Genomic DNA, 19,757 nt, shown 5'->3' on the forward strand with positions numbered 1-19,757 from the left:
CCCCCCCCCCCCCCCTTTTTTCTCTCTGATTTTGTAACATTCTAGCCTAGCCTTAGATACAGCTAGAGATTTATACATATTAATCTAATAGTTCATGATCTTGTCTCCAGCAACAATTAGATATGATCCACCATGTGACTTGTGCAAGTGCCATTTTTTAGTGATATTCCTTTAGTACAACTAGGTATCCTTTTAAAGTGAGAGAATGCCACACTTGTTTGAAGCTTTACCATGATACAGGCAAGTAACTTGCCCAATGCCATGTAACTTGCTTTAGTATCTTAAAAACCCAAAAAACTTGACAATTTCGCTTAGCCAGCTAGTCATCCAATTTGTTAAAGTCTAATCTTGAGAGAACTCTGTGTCTTTATTCCTTGAAGTACAGATTGAAAGGAACCAATCTGTAAAAGGGTCATTTATTGAGTTGAGAATAATCCGGCTAAATCAAATATAGTTTGACATGCTTATTACACAAAAGAAGTGTCATGTACTTTTCATCACTTTCTCCTCAATTCTTTGCCGCCTTCAAATGCAGGAAATAAATCCAGCTTTCGTGTTGCTTGCCCAAAGTGCAACCAGCACTTTTGCCTTGATTGCGATATTTATATCCATGAGAGCTTGCATAATTGCCCGGGTTGTGAGAGCCTCCGACGATCAAATGTAATGAATTCAACTAAAGTATGATCGACTGCTGCAGGCATGTCTGCAGTTAGCATTTGTTCAGAAGAGTGTATAATTCACAGACGACATTCAAATCTCATGGGAGGACATTTACAGTGCTAGAGGTTCCCCTGCATCACCTTCGAGTTACAATGTCTACCTTGCTCACTTGGATACACTGACAAGATTGATGTAGCGATGATAATCACCATTTTTGGAGAATAGTTCAATTAGATAAATCAATACTCAAACATATTATTTATCCATTTGCTCTTGGATTTTGAGGTTTACTTTTGTACTACGTTTTACATTTCAATAATTAGAAAATTCCTTTTCTTCTTCTCTCCCCCCACACCTCCCTCTTATGTGTTCAGGTTTTGAAATTTGCAAGTCTTAAAGAGGGGAATGGTGAGCATCTACATTGCTGTGCTTTGGTTTTAGAAGTACTTCTGTGAACAAAAATGTGCTACAACCCACCACCCCCACCCCCAAAAAAAAAAAAAACACGCACACCCAAAAAAAAAAGTGATATTGGGTAATCCATCAATTTCAGGAAAACAAATTGGTAATGAGCTTTATGGAAGTGTTTCTTATCTATATATGTATCTATATAACTACTAAAGAAATACAAAATCTTTCTAAACATTTTCTAGCTTGATATGACCTCAAATTTTATATCAACGTTTATACTCTAGAAGATATGACACCTCTCTTTCTCTCATTACTTTTCGATGGTCCTTCTCCCTTCTTCCAAAATATGAGGGGTGTACTCTGTATCCTGCACTGTATTTCTGTACTTCAAAATCCTTGCTGATTGGGTAGCTCCTGAGGAAATTCCTCTTCCTATGTTGCTTAATTTTCTGAATGGATTCTTTATTATGTCCTTTCTCTTTGTTAGGTATCTTAGCTATATCTTTCAGATCTAATTTATTTAATCTCATGCAACTGAAGTGAATCTTGGATAATATCTATGGGTTGATATACCAAAATGTTTTTGTAAATGATCTTATAAGCAAGCCATCACATATTTTAATTGAAATCTGACTCTTGGAGAAGATCTTATTTCAGTAAAATGAAGTTTTGCTTAGATAGCATCTTTCAGGACTGAGAATGCAACTACAATTTATTTCTTAGTACAGTTCTTCTTGCTGTGTGGTTGCTCATCTCCTATAGATTAGCTTGTCAACTGTTCTTATTCCTATTCCTAGAGTCCTTCCCAACTATGCCACTGATATTTCCCAGGGTGTTAATACTGCATTTGAAAATCTGAATATTGGATCTTGCAGTAGTCTGTCTGATATACGACCACTTGATCATAGACCATATTATGGTCGAGTTGATCTACGAACACCCTGTACGTCAGAGTGATCTCCACCGGACCACGAATTTGTTTTGGTTTTGTGTGCAAACTACTTCATTTCTTCCCGTTGCCTCCTTTCCTCTTATAAATTCCTCGAGTCCTTGTAACAAAAGGTTTTGATGCTTGGGGCTCAGCTGTGCACGTGTTAAGTTTTCTTTGGATGCCTTAGTAATAGCAATTTAACTCGTCTAAAAAAAAATCAATTTAACTTATGGGACAGGGTTCTTTAAGCAAGTCGCATATGAGAGCGCGACAATGAGGAGTGACGTCAATGAGGAGTGACGTAACAGTTTCATAAATAGGGGTCAGAGAAGTAATTCCATGTGTGTTTGTAGAGAGAGAGAGAGAGAGAGAGGTGTTAGTGTACCCTTGAGAAAAGGTTCTTTGAGTTGCCAAGAGAGGGTATGCTAAGTGCTAACCTTGAACCGAGGGTACACTAGCACCCCTCTCTCTCTCTCTCTCTCTCTCTCTCTCTCTTCACCCGAAATGACCTCATGGTGATACTATTTGTGAAACCATTCTACCACACTTCATTGATGCGTTCCTTTATGTCGCTTGCTCTAAGAATCTCCCCCCCACCTTTTTACCTGTAAATGATGACTACCAAGGGAATGCTATGGTATACTGCTATGGAAGTCTTTTAACTGTTTACCTCATGATCCCACAAACACATGCAATTGTGCATATCTGATTATGGTTTGGTCTAGTTTGATAATTGTACTACTGCAGTCTTCTTCCTTGGTCCTGAAAGAACAGAGAGAAGAAATTTCCAACTGTTCGTAAATATACTGAAATTTCCAGCTTATTGACCTGTGTACCTTTGATCTCTTCCAGTGCTTTATTTATTAGGAACAAAAGTAATAGATTTGTAATTTGGTTCCTTCTCCAATTGGTCCATTCCATGAAACCCCTAGACATCTCTTTCAAATCATTAATGAATTTGCGAATGGTGTATATACCTCAGGAGTGGAACCATCCAAAACTAGAAATCTAATGATTTTAGCCTGGCACGTGTAGGATGCAGAAATAGAGCATCGTCAAATAAGGTAAACTCAACTTTGGCCCAAGGAATGAGAATCCAAACCAAGGCACAATGCATTATCGTTTGACCCTTACCAGAAAAAAAAAATGCATTATCATTTGAGATTAAACTGCCTCAGACTGAAACAAATGACTACTTCGAAAAGGAGAAAAGTTTTCCGCTCTGCTGACCAAAGAATGGCTCCAAACCACACGAATGGAATAAAGAACCCTCCCTATTGGATGAAGTGTTCGAACTATCCTCCCAGGTCTCCAAACTTCTCTAGACATAACACCCATTTTAAGCATGGAGCACCAAAGATAAGACCTCGATGTCTGTTTGTCAATCTTCCATCAAAATCAAATTAGCCAAGTGGCTAAATAAAATTCCAAAAATCAAGGACCACCAAGAGGGTGCACACCAAAATAGGCAATGGAGCCATGGAAATTCAACATTTGGCTCATCCAATAGTTTGCCCGAGCTATCCAACAGTTAATGGCCACTTAATTCTACCAAGTGGCAAAACTAGGTTAATTGTTAAGGCAAGCATGTCAACATCAGAAAGACCATGTAAAGCACAATTTGCCTTCTCATATAGTCCCACTTAGGCACCATGAGTTGCAACTTTAGGGAAGAGAAAAGAAGCAAAATTAGTTTAAAAAGGAAAATGAAAACTTTTAAATAAATTTTTTATTTTTATTTTCAAATATAAGGAATTTGAATGCAAAATTTAATAACCAAATTTGAAATTTTTAGAGTTAGTTATACAATCATGTTAGCCAATGTTTACAAAGGTTTTTATTTTAGTATTGTTTTTATTTCATTTCCCACCCCTTCATTTCCATTGAAACCAGATGGAGCAATAATGATGAAACAAAGTACCCAAAAAAAAACAAATTAATAATAATAATAACGAATAAATGATGAACTAAGATAATTTCAATATGATGAAATCTTTTAAGGCAGAGATGCTGAAAGAATGTGCAGGGATACATCTATTTCTCGAACTTCTTTTGAATTTCCTAGATAATTCAGCAATGCAAATAAAGAAAGTTACAACATGAAAAAAAAGGGTAAAGAAAGTTACAATAAAAATTTTCAGGACTCTGCTGCGGAGGAATCCATTTTGATTTCAACAGGGATATCGTTAGCATTGTTACTTCCAAGTGACACCAGTTTTCTTTCTGCCTGCAGTGACCGACACAAAGATTCAAGCTTCTCCTTCTGATTCTTCATTTTCTCCAGCTGTTTTTTCAAATGCTCACGCTGCAACAATGATCAAGAAGCAATTTCACTATCATGACGGCCAGAGAGACAGATGGCAACATATATAATGTAAAGAAATTGTAAATGAACTTGAAATTTTTGACTTTAACTAATTATAAATAAGCTGCATAGCCTAGAAACAAGAGATGTAGAGGGAGCAACTCTATTTTTTCCCCTAAAAATAAGGAGGGGCGATTCACAGGTAAGTCAGTCACCGAAGCATCATTGTAACAAATGGAAAAAGCTGCAACAGGATGACACCAACATTTGCAGAAGGATCATGGCATTAATCATTTAATTTATTTATGTATTTATCAGATTTATTTATTTTTAGTTGAAGTCTTAGTATTAAATATTTAATCCATTCCTTTACTCTTCCCTCTCTAAAGAAGAGGGAAATTTAAAGCAAACACTAATTTCTATAATACACAGGACACACGTTCCCAAAAAAAATAAAATAAATCAATGGAGAGAGTAAGAGAGAGATTTGGGGTGGAGGGGTGGGGGAAGAGGAAGGGGAAGGGCAAAGGGAGCTGGGGGAGGAAGGTAAGCGGGGATAGCAGGAAGACTCAATGGGTCATGTGACTCACCCAAACCCAGCAACCTTATTTGATGAGTAGGAGGTCGGTTGGGTCCCACCCATCAAATATGCTGGCTGGGTTTTGATGAGTCACATGAAACATTGGGCACCTAATGGTGGCTTGGGTCAGTTTGTGCCATCCCTACCTTCAACAGTCCTCTTTTAACTTTTGGTAAAATTCTTTCATCGAGTGGAGAACACTATATTATTCATCCACTATTTAAAATAGCAACATCAGTGATATTTTCTGTTTTAGGTCCGTTGTTAATGGAGCATTTGGAACAGAAATCACTCATGATATGCATGCTTCATGCTTCAGGAACAGTAGTTATTTGAGTTCGGGAATACTTCAAACTTCATTGGTTAGAAAAAGATAATAGTAATTTGAAAGGAATCATATTTTGAACAGAATAAATATGGCATAAATATCCTTGACTAGTGAAAGATTTAGCCATCAAAAAAAAAAAAAGGAATTTATTGTTTACCTCGTCAACGAGTTCTATTAGCGTAAAATCAGACTTCTCACATTTGCTCTTCAAGAAAACATTTTCCTTCTTAAGTTCCTTTATTGATTTTGCCATCTGAATGGAAAAAATATATAAGAAATAAGAAGTTCAAAGAAAAAGTCAGTTCGTGAAGTTGCATACAAATAAGATGAAATAGAATTATACACATAATCCTTGTGGAATGTGGACAAATCATGCACCTTCTCAATCTCCTGCTTAAATGTTTCGAAGACTTCATTACTCTTCGACAACGCATCCTGCATTGATGTAGTCTGCTTTGAGTATCCATTGATGGCATATACATATACATGACATAATTCGATGGACACATTTAACAACGACAGAACTAAGGAGATTACGTCAACAAAAAATCGACTAGAATCTAAAAGCAGGAAATTGGCAGAAAAGACCCATGCAGATGACCTGCACTTGCACTTCTCTGTGGATAGGAAAGAAAAAGATCAAGTTGCACACTCTAATTAGAATGTAATGTAACGAAGATTTGTTTTTGCTCCAATTTCACCTGTCTTCGTAGCCTAAGCCATGCCATTTCTCAGTTCACAATCTGGTAAAGCTCATATGATGAGAAGTGTACACCCCACTTGGAAGCCTATTAGCTTGACTAGTTTATACAGAATGTAGGAACTGTGACTTGTAAATGCAAAATGTCCTACATTGACCATCAAAATATGTATATGAAGTCTGGATGGTTGATAAAAAATAGAAGTCTGAACCATTACCAGCTGAGCATTTCATGCAAAGTTGTCATGTTGCCAGGCAAGCACCTTTTTCTTTTCTTTTCTTTTTCTTTCTCTCTCTTTCTTTGTTTTTTTTTTTTTTTTTTTTTTTTTTTTTTTTTTTTTTTTTTCTTTCTTTCCTCTGATCTGGCAGAAGAATATAAAGCCCCAAAACCCCTGGACAACCTATGGACACCCTCTTTGGCCAACTGATCTGCTCCACTGTTACCAGATCTAGGAATCCAATTGAACCATCAGAAGCCAAGAATCTGATGTGCCTAATAATATGAGCAGAACCCCATGGAGCTTGTGACTCTGGCTTCATCCAAGATATAGCAGATACTGAATCTCCTTTTACCACAAGATCGGTGAAGTCCTCTCTCAAAGCATACTCCAAACCCATCTGCAATGATAGAAGCTTGGCCCTTCCAGGATCCCCTTCCCCAACAGGATCAGAATGTGATCTCAAGACAGCACCTTCACTAGATCTGAGAACTCCATCCACCCTAGATGGACCTGTGAGTGGACTAATGTTTACAGCAGAATATTAACATAGCACTGGAACCACATACAAATGGATCAGCCCCAATTCTTCCAGGAGGGAACGAAGTCCTATAGACCAATAAGATTTCTTCAATAAAGGAAGTCAAGGTGGCTCGGGATAGATCAAGCACACTGTGTCCTCAGATTCTTTAGCACTCAGACAGGATCAGACTTATGCCTCTCGGTAGCCTCATCAGGCTCCCTTCAGCTAGCCCTGACAGTCAAGTCCATTAAATGCCAAATCCCTCTCAGCATCCTTCTTGGTCAGCATAGAGCAAAATCACCATTGGCTTGCATATGGAGACTGCGGTGGGCTGACTGACAGGGAGATTTGTCAGCTACACATGTCAAGGGCTTATGTAGAAGCTTATCTAGTGCCATAAGAGGATGCCACTAAAGCATGCATTCTACAATCTCAAACCAATTTCAGCTGCTTAATTTAAACAGAGAACGTTTATATAGACTGGTGAGAGGAAACCTCTCTCACAAGGCAAGCAGAGACATAAAGAAGACAGATTGCGACTGCATACCATGTAAAAGCACCAAACATGTGGTCAATGGCCAATCTTCATTGGGCTCCGAATTCTAGGCCAAAATAGAACTGATCTATCATCCTTTGTTGTCATCTTAAAAAACTTTCATATGCAAAATTTAAATTCTCAAGATAACAGATATATAGAATAGTGATCCAAAGAAGTTTGTGATGGAGATAGCAAATGTACAAAGCATACCTGGAATTGTTGAAACTTTTCCCCATCAGCTGCTAACTGTAATCGCAGATTCTTTTCAGTTGCCAGTAATTGCGACACCTGTTCAGCATAAAGTTTCATCTGAGATTGTTCCTGGGTCAGCTTCTCTTCATGTTGGTGAAGTTTAAGATCAGAAATCTGAAGTTCCAAGGTTTTCTGCTTCAACTACACATTCAAGTTCAAAACACAAAAAGTCAATCTAATATTGATAGGTCAAGTTTGAAAGCCCCCTAGACGAAAAAAGAACTACATTGTGGTACCATAAATGCGAACATATAAAACTGATATCAAACCCATACCTTCTGAGTAAATTGTTGTTCAGTGATGGCATATTGATCCGCAAGAAGCTTCAACTTGTTTCTTAGCCTGGAAGTGAAAGGTATGCATGCGACTCAATGTACTCAAAGATACCATAAATAATAAATTCACAATTAAAAGAAGAAAATATGTCCGTAATTTTTTTTTTTGGTAGAATATGTTTGTAAATTGATATCCAGAATATTAAAAAACAAAGGAATGAACAAAATGGAGATTAATTACTGAAAGAAAAACTAACAAGAATTTAGAATAGAAAAATTCCAGACAAGTCAGTAGCAGCATATTCACACTCGGGCGACAGATGAATTGCTTTCAAATAACAGAGAACATGAGTAATGATGGAAATCAAGACCAAAATGGAACCAATGAGCATGTTGCAACTCAAGCAGTGAGTTGGCTATTGGAAAACACTTTCCCAGTTCAAACATGTATTCTTGAGCACTTCAGGGCTTAACTCCTTGCCATTAAAATCCACCAGCATCAATTTTTTAAAATAGAACTTGGGACAAGAACAATAAGTATTGACACACATTGCTGCAAAATACAGAAGGATTTAGAATTACGAAAGCAAGCAAGGTTAAGGGCGATGTAGCTACAAATTTGTACACATGCAAAATAGTTTTATCACTCAGGATTTAATGTCAACTACATAGCATACAAATTAATGAAATATGCCAAGTTTTTCCAATATCTTACATCTCATTTTCCTTGAGTTGAGAGAGGCATTCATCCTTCTGTTCTTCAAGCTTACTGCTTACATCCTATAATAGTATGAAATGAACTAATCAAATAATCTTAGTGACAGAAGAAACGGAACACACTCGTTATAAAAAAAAACATACGGGGCAGGTGAAGAAAATAAAATAAAACAAATGTACTGCAAAAGGAGAAAGAACAAGTAATTATTGTTGGTTATGGTGTCTAGGGTTGGTTAACTAATTAAACTCTAGAACTATATGACTAACAAAATAGCAACAGACAGCCTGGACCAGCTTGATTTTAGTTGGGTCTGACTCATGGCTAGAATGTGTAAGCACAGCCCAGTAAACAGGGTCATAAGGTCATTATGTAAACTGTGCATAGAATATAGTGTATGCAACAAATTATAGTGAATACATATGTATTCTAGTAAAGATGCAAATGATATGACGAAAGTAATAAATTTTGCTAATACATAATAGACATTAGTTTTAACGAATGTTTTATACGCTAGACAATAGTTTTAATTTACATTTCATCACAAAGGACAACTTTTCCTCCAGGGCCTATTGAGATAAGCTTATGACTTGTGTGAACTACTGAATCTTGATTTAACAGTTCTGGCATACCAGCTCCATTGGTGCCTCTCTGTCTCTCTTCTACTTGTATAATAAAAGTTTTGCTGGAAATGCTATCATTGTGTTCTTGGTTGGAATGGTACTTGTAGAAAAATTGTGTTTTTGAATTAGGAAAAATGGAAATTAGTCTGAGTTGCATGAGGATCATTTGTCACAACTGGCATACAGTGTCTGTCCTTTTTCCTATAGAATTCGGGATTGGTTTTCCCACTAGTCATGGAAATGTGGAAAAATCACTATTAAAGTAATAGTAATACAAACCTTAATTGCATCATGGAACTTGGTAGAAAGATCTTGTCTTATGTTTTGCCCTTCCGTTGAGACTCTTTTGCACTCATCCTGCAAAAACATGACCAATAAAAAGCCATCAATACCTCCATACAAACAATTGAGGTTCAAAATAGAAACCAAAATAGATTATGCTTCACAGGTATGAGTTATGTATTAAACTTTCGGAAGAAAATCAAGAAGAAGAAACAGAAAACACAATTTAGAAGTATTCAAAAGTTTATCAAATAGAATTGAAGGAGCACTTGTTTTAAATATGGCTAAGTAGTTCATTGTTTGAGTATCTTACAATCATAAATACAGAAGGTAATATTGAAGATGATGCAGAGAATCAAAATATGTTGGATGAAGTGGAGAGGTGCGTCCGGAATGTTGTGTGATGAACGTATTACTTCAAAACTTAAAGGAAAATTATATAGGACGTATAACTTTTTTTATGGGATGTGAAAAGTAAATCTGTGAGATTTAGTAGAACTCGACCATTCTTTCATATTGAATGCAACACAATTCTAGGTAAAGGTAGGCATTAAGAGTGTCTCTGGTACTGGTAGGAAAGAGAACATCTGAGTCACTGTTCCTGTGCTCCTAAAGGGTTCCAGTTTATGTTGGAATCAAACTACAGGAATTCGAAAAACATCAGAATTTGTTTAAGCTTCCAGAATCTTGAATAATATGGATTTCATGGCCTCATGGCCTATCCTTTGAAGGAATACCACAGCGCTTGGGTCATCGAAATAAATAATATGGTCCTTTTACCTAATAATAATAACAAAGATGATTGATGGAGTAGCCTTAGAGAGAAGAGGGAAAATCGTACAAAAGAGGGAAGAGGTCACACATCACGCACAAATTCACTAATCTAAAAATTAAATTCACTCTAAAAATTAAACATTGAGTTATGTAAGTATATAAAGGGAAAATAAAAGACTACTCCAACTTAAATTCTAATACTGAAATAAACTCCTACTTAGACTCCAAATATAAACCTACTTCTCTACCTCCTACGTATCCTACTCAAAGACAAATAAAAGACATAATGTAAAACTAACTACTACCACCATTGTTGGACCAAAAACCTGGGCTGGACCGGTTCTTCTTGGCCCTTGGCTTCCATAGTCAGTCCTACTGGTCCAACCAGGTAAGTGCAACTGTATCTACATCAATGATGATGATCCTTTACCTAATAATATGAATGACAACAACAATAACAAGGATGAAGAGGATTTTTTTTATTTTTTATTTTTTTGATAACTCATGACCTCTTTTTATTGTGAGGTTTTAGTCATTGCCAACTGAGCTACCCCCTTGGGGTTTCTCAAAGTCTATTCATTGGCTTATGAGATTTCCATAATATAAATGATGATATTAGGAAGTCCCTGGCACACCTCAGGTCAAAGCTTTTGCCATCTCTCAGTTCAGGAGAAAATAAACACTAATTTGATGATCCAAAATAGAAGAAAGGATAAAAGATTTATTCCCACCAATTTGTTTTATTAGTATGAAAGTCCTTAGTGTATGAATCACTATCATTCATGATAATGAGCCCATTAAGATCATATTCTATTTCCACTATACCACCAGACAAATTACCTTAAACATCCAACTGCTTGATTCAATTCAACATCAACTTGCTTTAGACCCTGAAGGAGACCAAAGTTCTCAAATCTTAATTGTCATGTATTAGGCAGAATAAGGAATACATAATCAGTAATGTATGATATCTGAAACCCTACCAAACCTCCACCAATCTCTGAGAAACTGGGTTTCCAGTTGCAAAACAGCCAAAATTTCATGTGATGGGATTCCCCGCAGGACTGTGGCAGTTGAATGAGCTAGTCTAATGATGATCTAATCATTCCCATCAACAGACTTTGGAAGCTGTCCTGAAATAATATAAAGTCTTGCTCATCCAGCAATGCCCCTAGACGAAGTTCAAACTATCTTGATTGTGACTTGACAGGCTTACAAGGTTTTGGTCAAAATTTAGACGAAATGGACAATTTAGCTTGAAATGGTCGAAATTGTTTTAATGCTTTCCAATTTTATGGTTAATCATTCCCATTGCATATGTCAAATTTCTTTTTAATTGAATGTTGCATGTTATATGACTAAATTATGTGTAGAATAGGCTACAAAAGGAAAATGATACAGTAGGCTATGGTTGGGTTTGAAGCCAAACTACCACTTAAGGTTTTCTTTTTTTTTTTTTTGGGGGTGGGGGTGGGTTCATCCAATCTAATGATTTGAACATGTGAAAGCATGCTTAAATAGACACTACAAGAAATTTCAAAGCAAAATTCCATCATTTAGAGACCAAAATAGCCATTTCGAGTTGACCTGTGAAATGGACTGAATTTTGAGCCCAATTCGCTGATTTCGATAGATATTTCATTTTGACTGAAACCGAAATTTTGAACCTTCCCCCTGGAATTGAGTCACCACAAGAATGGGAGATGTCTGTCTCAATTCTAAAGACATCAAGGTTACCTCAGAAAGCTCAAGAAAGGTCTGAAACGGACCTGTTATTAAAATCAATTTCGGAGATCTATGTATTTCCCTACATCAGTACAATACTTGGGCCCCTATATCCTAAGATTAGCAGGACAGAAGGATTCAAATTCTAGCAACATATCCACACCCAACACCAGCAACCAAAAACAAGCAACATAGCCCATTCCCAAGAAGTATTGGTGGTTTTTCATTGTTGCCATCCCTTTTTGGTTTGCAGAAAGTAAAGTTTTTTTTGTTTTTAAGACTATAAATGCATGTATTAATACATTTTCATACCCATGCAAGTTCCCTCAACAAGCAACATCGGCCATCGAGGGTGTTGGAAAATGACCACTTGAATCTCTACCACTTTGAAATCAAAAGAAAAGATTGATAAACTAATGGCATCAGCTCAAAGAGAACCCCGAAGCATAGCACCACATTTGAAACAGCCAAGATCCCTGGTATACAGTAATGGAGTATAACAAATTCCATTAACATATATCAAGGAAAGTGATGGAATTTTCTTTTGGGTTTGCAGCTAGTGAATTTTTAAGGTTTCTAACAAAATAAATGCATTTATGGATACATTTTCCATACCTATGCAAGTTCCTTCACTACAACATTTGAATGTTCTCTGCTTTAAAAAAAGAAAGGGTTATAGTACACCTTGGGGCCCCTTGTGTCTGTGAAACTACAATTAAGGTCCCCTCATGTTTTAGAAACTATGATTAGTGACTTTATGTTTTGGAAAAACTAACAATTCTTCAATTCTTCAGACCTAATGATGCAGATACGGCTGCCCTTTCTTGGTTGGACCAGCATGACCGGCTTTGGAAGCCAAGAGCCAAGAAGAACCGGTCCAGCCTAGGGTTTTGGTCCAACAAGGGTTGAAAATAAAATTAGTAGTTTACTTAGTACTTTATTTCATGCTTTTATTTTCCAGACTTGAACGTAGGAGTAGGATTTACTTCCTTGCTTTGATTTCCTTTTTATAGTTGTTTCCTAGTTTAGGCTAGTTTACATTTCAGTTAAGTTTCTAATTTCATGTTCCTATTTTCCTATATATTGGTTGTAATCGATTGAAGATTTAGAGAGTGATTTTGATTATTGAATGAATGTGTTGAGTGTGATTTTCCTTTTTCCCCCTCTCTACCCTGATTTCCCCTCTTCCCTAAGGGTTCTCCATCAACTTGGTATCAGAGCCGAAGGATCCTATTCCTTCCCCATCTTTTTTCTTCCCTTCCCATTCTCTGTGTCGGCTTCCACCGATACTGAGAATAAAAAAAAAAATCCCAAAACCTCCCTGCCCTACCGCCTCCTCTGTTCCTTCCGACAGCAGCAAAAAAAAAAAAAAAACCCTGCACAACAGAGAAGCCGAACCAACCTCCACCGACCTTTTTTTTCCCAAGTCTCAATCCAAAAAAAAAAAAAGCAGAGAAAGAAAACAAAAACCAGAAGAAGCAACGACGAAAGAGAAAGGCAGGAGAAGCAATCAACCAAAAAAAAAAAAAAAAAAGAAGAAAGAAAGCAGACATACCTGGTTCCCAGTTTCTCACCTCCCGCTGCACGTCGACTTTCGTCATTGTGAAGTCCCCGCAGCTGATTGAAGTTACCACCGCTGATCACAACCCCCATGTAAGTCACGATCCATTGTTGGAGTCGAAGATCCCTGGGTTTCCGCCTCTACTTGCTGTAGCCAAGAAAAGAGCCCTAGATTTGTCTCTCTCCTTCCTCGCTGGCTTAAACTCCTCACTGCCCCTTCAGTTGGCCAGCGGTAACCCTTTTCTTCCCCACGATTTCTTTTTGTTTTTTTTCTTCCCTTAATTCTTCTGATTTTCCAGAATTACCCCTCTTTTATCTATTCTACCATATATTCTTGAGTGCTATTTTGTTAATCATCACCATGGTAGCCAATAGTGAAGTTGTTCAGCAGCTGAATTCTTATAAAGGAGAAACTGATACAAAATTTGATGTTCTCACTAACATGGTCACGTCCCTAAAAACAATGGTGGAATCCATGCAAGTTTCTATTGATCGTTTGGTGGCAGCAGATAAAAGAAAGAGTCACATTCAATCTGGGGATTCTTCCAACACCACTCCACAGAATCCGCCAGTAACACTACCACCACCACCACCACATCATACACCACCATATGGGACTGGTAGACATGATGATGGAGCAGAGAGAGCAGCAAAATTGGATGTCCTTGATTTTTATGGAGACAATAATCCAGAATTGTACCTTGACGGATTCACAGCTTAGATACATTCTTTAGATGGTACGGGTTGACTGAGGCTCGAAAGATCCTATTTGCAGAGGCCAAACTGAAAGGCACAGCTCGAGTCTGGTGGATCAAGCAACAACAACAGAACCGAACCCGAGGCATTGGTTTGGTCGCTACTTGGGCTGAAATGTATGAAATCATGAATCGGCGATTCTTGCCTTTTGATTACAAGCAACGCATGCATCTCAGGTTTGCACAGTTAAAACAAGAGAATTTGACCGTTGAAGAGTATGTTGCCAGATTTTATTATTTGGCCACTCGTTCTGACTTTGAGTGGGATGAAGAAGTCTTAGTGGCCCAATTTCGCAATGGTTTGCACCCTCAACTTAGTGCTACTCTTGCATCTAGTCGACTATCTACCATGGAAGACGCCGTACAAGTAGCATATCAGGTTGAGGAAAGTCTGAAACGCCCATACAACCGGAGAAATTTTGTAGATACTTTTTCTCGAGGTACTAGTTCCATTTGGCAACAGTCTCCTACCCAAGAGAGGTCATATAGCAAACCACAGGCTAGTGCTACATCTATGGCCTCTTAACGACCTAGTCGGCTGTATTCTCCACCTCGACATGTCTCTGAAATGTCATCTTCACGGCCTACTCGCCCATACTCACCCCCTCGGCGTGGTTCAGATAAACCTTCTGATTCTTCAAAATTTACAGTTCGGTGCTACTCATGCCATGGATTTGGACATATCAGTGCTCAATGTCCCAACCGATTGGTTGCTTTTATTGATAAGGATTCTCCTATACCATATATTCCCGAAGAGCAACTTGATTCTGACATAGTTGATTTGAGAGAAGAGCGTGCAACAGGTGAAGTCAATGACACTCTCAGTGACGAAGACCAACATCCTTTTTATGTCATTCGTCATGTGTTGACCACTCAGAAGGCCACTAAAAATGAAGATTGGCGCCGCAGTAATATTTTTCAGACTCGTGTGAAGTGCAATGATCAGTTGCTAACCTTGGTCATTGATGGAGGCGGTTGCACTAATGTTGTCTCTGAAGATGCTGTTCGTAAGCTGGGATTGAATACAGAACCACATCCTAATCGTTACAAGGTTGCTTGGGTGAACAACACTAATCTCAAAATCACAGATAAGTGCTTGGTCACATATTCTATTGGTGGATTTAAGGATACAGTCCAATGTGATGTCCTCCCTCTGAAGGTGTGACATATCCTTCTTGGTCGACCTTGGTTGTTTGATAAGAAAGTACAGCATTGTGGCTATACCAATACCTATGCCTTCAAGCATGCCAACAAGACTATGAAGTTTCATCCTACCAAAGATCTCCCTAAAATTTAGCTCAAGAAGATGGTGGGATCATTCCTCATTCAGCGTATTCCTTCCGACGGTCTCCTCGGTCCTTTCTCTAACTCGACGGAGTCGAGTTCTTTTCAGAGAAGGAGAGTTGATGCAGCTACGGCTGCCCTTTCTTGGTTTGACCAGCATGACCGGCTTTGGAAGCCAAGAGCCAAGAAGAACCGGTCCAACCCAGGGTTTTGGTCCAACAAGGGTTGGAAATAAAATTAGTAGTTTACTTAGTATTTTATTTCATGCTTTTATTTTCTAGACTTGAACGTAGGAGTAGGATTTACTTCCTTGCTTTGGTTTCCTTTTTATAGTTGTTTCCTAGTTTACGCTAGTTTCCATTTCAGTTAAGTTTCTAATTTCATGTTCCTATTTTCCTACATATTGGTTGTAATCGATTGAAGATTTAGAGAATGATTTTGATTATTGAATGAATGTGTTGAGTGTGATTCTCCTTTTTCCCCCTCTCTACCCTGATTTCCCCTCTCTTCCCTGAGGGTTCTCCATCACCTAAATTAGTTCAAATCATGAGAGATGCTCACATGACTTCTAAATTTCTTTAATTTGATTATTTTGCCCAATGGAAACAACCCTTCTAACTAACTACACCTATAGTTATTGATTTTTGCTCCTACAAAGAACTGAGATCTTTATCACTAACCAAAAGCCTAACTAGTTAGAAGTTTGTCAAGGCCCGCAAAAGGATCATAATCGAATAAGATAAAATATCAAGAGCATATCTTGTTACTTGTACTAATGTCTATCTAATGAGCAGAGTGCCAGATCATAGTTTTTCCAATTGTTCGGGACTACAGTCGCAGTTTTTAAAACATGAAGTCTCCAAATATGAGGAGCCATGGGTGTAATTTATCCCAGAAAATAATTAAAAAATATAATTAGGATGTTGGAAAAATGACTTCCCTTGGAACTCTTTCACTTTGAAATCCAAAGAAAAACTGACAAACCAAAGGGCATTGACCCAAAGAGAGTTCTGAAGCATAAAAACCTTTTTTTGCCAATGTCAGTAGAAGCAACTCCAGCGCATAGACATAACAAAGACAAGAACACAATTGCTGGCAAAAAAATTGCCTCAAGCTCCATAGAGTCACTAACAAATTTGAAGTGATATTTTATCACCTCCTGGAGTAAATAACAGATATGAAAATCAGGTACAAAGCAAGTTGCATAGGGAAACCAAATTCTGAGAACAAAAAAATTCATTCTTGAGGATTTAAATTCCTCTCTATTACCATTTACCTGGATGTCCATGTATACAGAATGAATAAAAATGTGCAATCTCACAATTACTGCAATAAACTCATCAGGGTCATTTACCCCCAAAACACACACAAACATGGACACACATTTACTGCAGCAAATCTTTTTGAGAAAATTGTAACATTCTCTCTCAAAAGAAGGATAAAAAATGAAAGAAAATACCATTAGGATTTTATTTTGTCGTTGCAACTCCCTGCATAGTGACTCCAGCTTATCCCGCACAGCAATGGCTGGGGAAACACAGATTAAAAAGAAATAGTTACTAAGATTGAGATACAGCTATTATTTGGACTAGAAAGAAAAGAAATTCTAAAGAAAATAGAAATATATCAGAGATCAACCATGAGTATTTCATTATCCTAAATAATTTTATACAAGAAAAATATCAAAATATCACAGCTATGAGATTACAAGAGAAAACACTGCAACAAATAGAAAATGGTAGTTCAAATATGCAAATGAATAAGTAAAAGGGTGATGCAAGTGATACAGTTGTCAGCAGATCCAGTCTAGAAATGCCCGTATCCAGAGCCTACAGTAGAATTCAGATGCTGTCCAATTTAAATCTAGTGAGCTATCCTTCTTTGCAGGCCTTCCTAGAAAATACCCATTACCTGCAGTATACATGACAGTTTAAATGACTCTAGCCATGTTGATCCTCTACGATAATCACACTCACAGGTCACAGCAGGACATAATTTTCCATGTCTTATGTTAAAGGATTGAGACCTGTCATTAAAGAGGTCGAAAATTATGTGAGAGAGAGAACCAGATTCATCTTGATCATTAAGTCCTTGGTAGTTCTCAGAGTACATATCATCAGTAGGTTGCAGCATGGTGCTGGTAGGTTTTGGGAGATGATAGAAAAGTGGAAGACTAAATCTCAAGGTGATGGAAGTGAAATGTCAAAAAGGTAAGAACACAGTAATAATCTACCAATCAAAGAATCAAATCCTTTCCATGACCATAGTCCATGGCTACTCAATATCTAACAGTTCAAACAAATTGAACATGGACACTCCAAGTAACTGCATGATCCAAACCTAAATCAAGCTAAGCCGCTCCTCCACCTTTAACAATTATAATAATCGTTAGTAAGGGGATGATTAAATAATGGATATTCTTATCTCACACCCCTTAAAGTGTCAAATAATTTGTGACCTTACTTTTTTTCCCTTTTAGTATGAAACTTTTTTTCAATGAGGATAAATCCTGTCATCTCACATGTACTTGAAAAATGTGTTAGAGACAATGTCAGCTTTTGATAATTACATAACGACAAGTCATTTCAAATTGTTTTGAAAACCCTTTTCCACCCTTGACTTAAAGAAATTTTAACAAAGGGCAATCAAAAGAATGTGTCAAATTCTAAATACACTTAAATAAAAGCCATTTAGTAACCATATAATGGAGTTGTATGCCTATCCATATGCCTCAACACTAGGGTTCACAAAGCAAGCTGTCAGGCCTGGGTCATCATTTCATTCACTCAATTGTTTCAGAAGGTACCATTCTAGAGCAGCACCTTGTGAACTTATGATATTAGCCATGTTATCAGTTTCCAAAAATTCTGGAGTCATGCCATCAACAAGGTTATGAATGAATATCTCACGGACTGTCAATAAAAAAATTTAATAAGGTCAGTCCAGGAGACGGTATAGATTACTAGAATTAACAGTGATTTCTTCTCCAATCCCCCACCCCACCCAAAAAATAAATAAATATAAACCCAACACAAAACAAGCTTTGCCCCCATGCCCACGAGAATAAAAGATAAAGCTAAAATGCAGTTAGATCCGCGCATAACCCAATCTCATCTGGAACAGACACTGTTAAAAGCCAAGATCACACACTTTTGATTTCAGTCACTATGGTAGAGGAAATTCTATCAAAATTTTCAGCATTTCATCAAAATCAAAAGTTCACTAAATAATTAAGAAATCCAATTCTAGCGATAAAGGATGACCCAAGACTTGGTGGTGATTGATAAGCAGCATTAAAGGAAAGCAGATCTCATTGCCAATCCCATTGAGCGAAGGGAATTAAATTCTTGCCCGAACTATGAATATCTATCTCATTCAAGTGGGTGCCTAGGTCACTTAATTAGGAGCAGACTCTCCAGCTAAACTAATGAGGAGTTCCCTTTCTTAATGTAATTGCATCTCTTTGTGAATGTCTTGTAGAGATGGAATGCTTAGCTAAGAGCAAGCTTCTCATAAAAATCTCACCATGCAACCCCAATTCCCAGAATCTAAAAAAAAATCCCTTCAAAAGCCATCCCAGAATTCCACTGATGCAGATTAATTACCAAAATAGGCTTGTTTTATTAGGAATAAGCCTAGGGTTGGGTTCCATGCATGTTAAGCTTTTGATTCCATGTGTTTTGAGTGTAATAGACCACTTTTATGGGTCTAAAAAGGGGGCTCTAAGATTGAGTACGGGATTATTAGTTAGTTTCCATTTTCATTAGTTTCCTTTCTAGTTGGGCTTGATTTGAGTTATATTTGTTTCCTTATGAGTCAAGTTATTAATTGAGTCAAGTCCTTAGTAGTTAGTTTCCTTTTTCAACTAGTTTCTAATTTCAGTTAGTTTCTAATTTCAGTTTTTAGTAGCTATTGTATTAGGAGAATATTTGGTTTCCTTTTTGAGGAACCTTCTATTTTGTAATTCCCTCCCCCATTAACATTATAAATAAAGAAGAGGAGGCTCCTAAATGGCTAGATGATTTTGATAAAAAAATTAATGGTTGTTGCTATTGTCTTCTACATGGAGATTTGTCTTGTGTTTGATCAAGGCTGATGGAATTGGTGTTTGATCCAATTGACTTTCAGCGGTGTGAAGCACAAGAGGTCCTCTTCCTTAACTCATCTTCTTCTTCTCTCAACTACACAAAGTGTTATTGATCTGCTCAAGTTCTTACAGGTATTAAATTCAGTTTTCCTTCTCAGTTCTGCCCAGAAAATTGCATACTCTGTTAGCAATTTTCAGAACCTGTGTAGACCTAATTCATCATTCCATTAG

At 37.3% G+C, this 19,757-nt stretch overlaps 2 protein-coding genes across 2 annotated transcripts in view; one reads left to right on the forward strand and one right to left on the reverse strand.

The window, feature by feature from the left end:
- LOC122067148 (general transcription factor IIH subunit 2) overlaps window positions 1-1,012 on the forward strand; it is a 3,726-nt gene extending 2,714 nt beyond the window's left edge. Inside the window, exon 4 of the mRNA XM_042630992.1 lies at window positions 536-1,012. Within this exon, the coding sequence (XP_042486926.1) occupies window positions 536-684 (149 nt within the window). The 3' untranslated portion in view covers window positions 685-1,012. The remainder of the gene's footprint in view (window positions 1-535) is intronic.
- Window positions 1,013-3,962: 2,950 nt separating this feature from the next.
- On the reverse strand, window positions 3,963-17,042 carry LOC122067150 (alpha-taxilin). The gene is made up of 8 exons (XM_042630993.1): window positions 16,899-17,042; window positions 9,339-9,416; window positions 8,437-8,501; window positions 7,722-7,788; window positions 7,405-7,587; window positions 5,594-5,650; window positions 5,373-5,468; window positions 3,963-4,307 (listed from the first exon to the last, which is right to left on the reverse strand). The coding sequence occupies exons 1-8, from the start codon at window positions 16,899-16,901 to the stop codon at window positions 4,140-4,142; spliced, it is 717 nt and encodes a 238-aa protein (XP_042486927.1). The 5' UTR covers window positions 16,902-17,042; the 3' UTR covers window positions 3,963-4,139.
- Between the last annotated feature and the right edge of the window lie 2,715 nt (window positions 17,043-19,757).

Source organism: Macadamia integrifolia, unplaced genomic scaffold, assembly GCF_013358625.1.
Source record: "Macadamia integrifolia cultivar HAES 741 unplaced genomic scaffold, SCU_Mint_v3 scaffold2733, whole genome shotgun sequence".
Taxonomy (NCBI): domain Eukaryota; kingdom Viridiplantae; phylum Streptophyta; class Magnoliopsida; order Proteales; family Proteaceae; genus Macadamia; species Macadamia integrifolia.

Coding starts and splice junctions, on each gene's coding strand:
- LOC122067150 (XM_042630993.1), bottom strand. Junction 7,588..7,721: donor AACAACAATTTACTCAGAAG/GTATGGGTTTGA, acceptor TTGAATGTGTAG/TTGAAGCAGAAAACCTTGGA. Junction 5,651..7,404: donor AAAAGTTTCAACAATTCCAG/GTATGCTTTGTA, acceptor ACATCAATGCAG/GATGCGTTGTCGAAGAGTAA.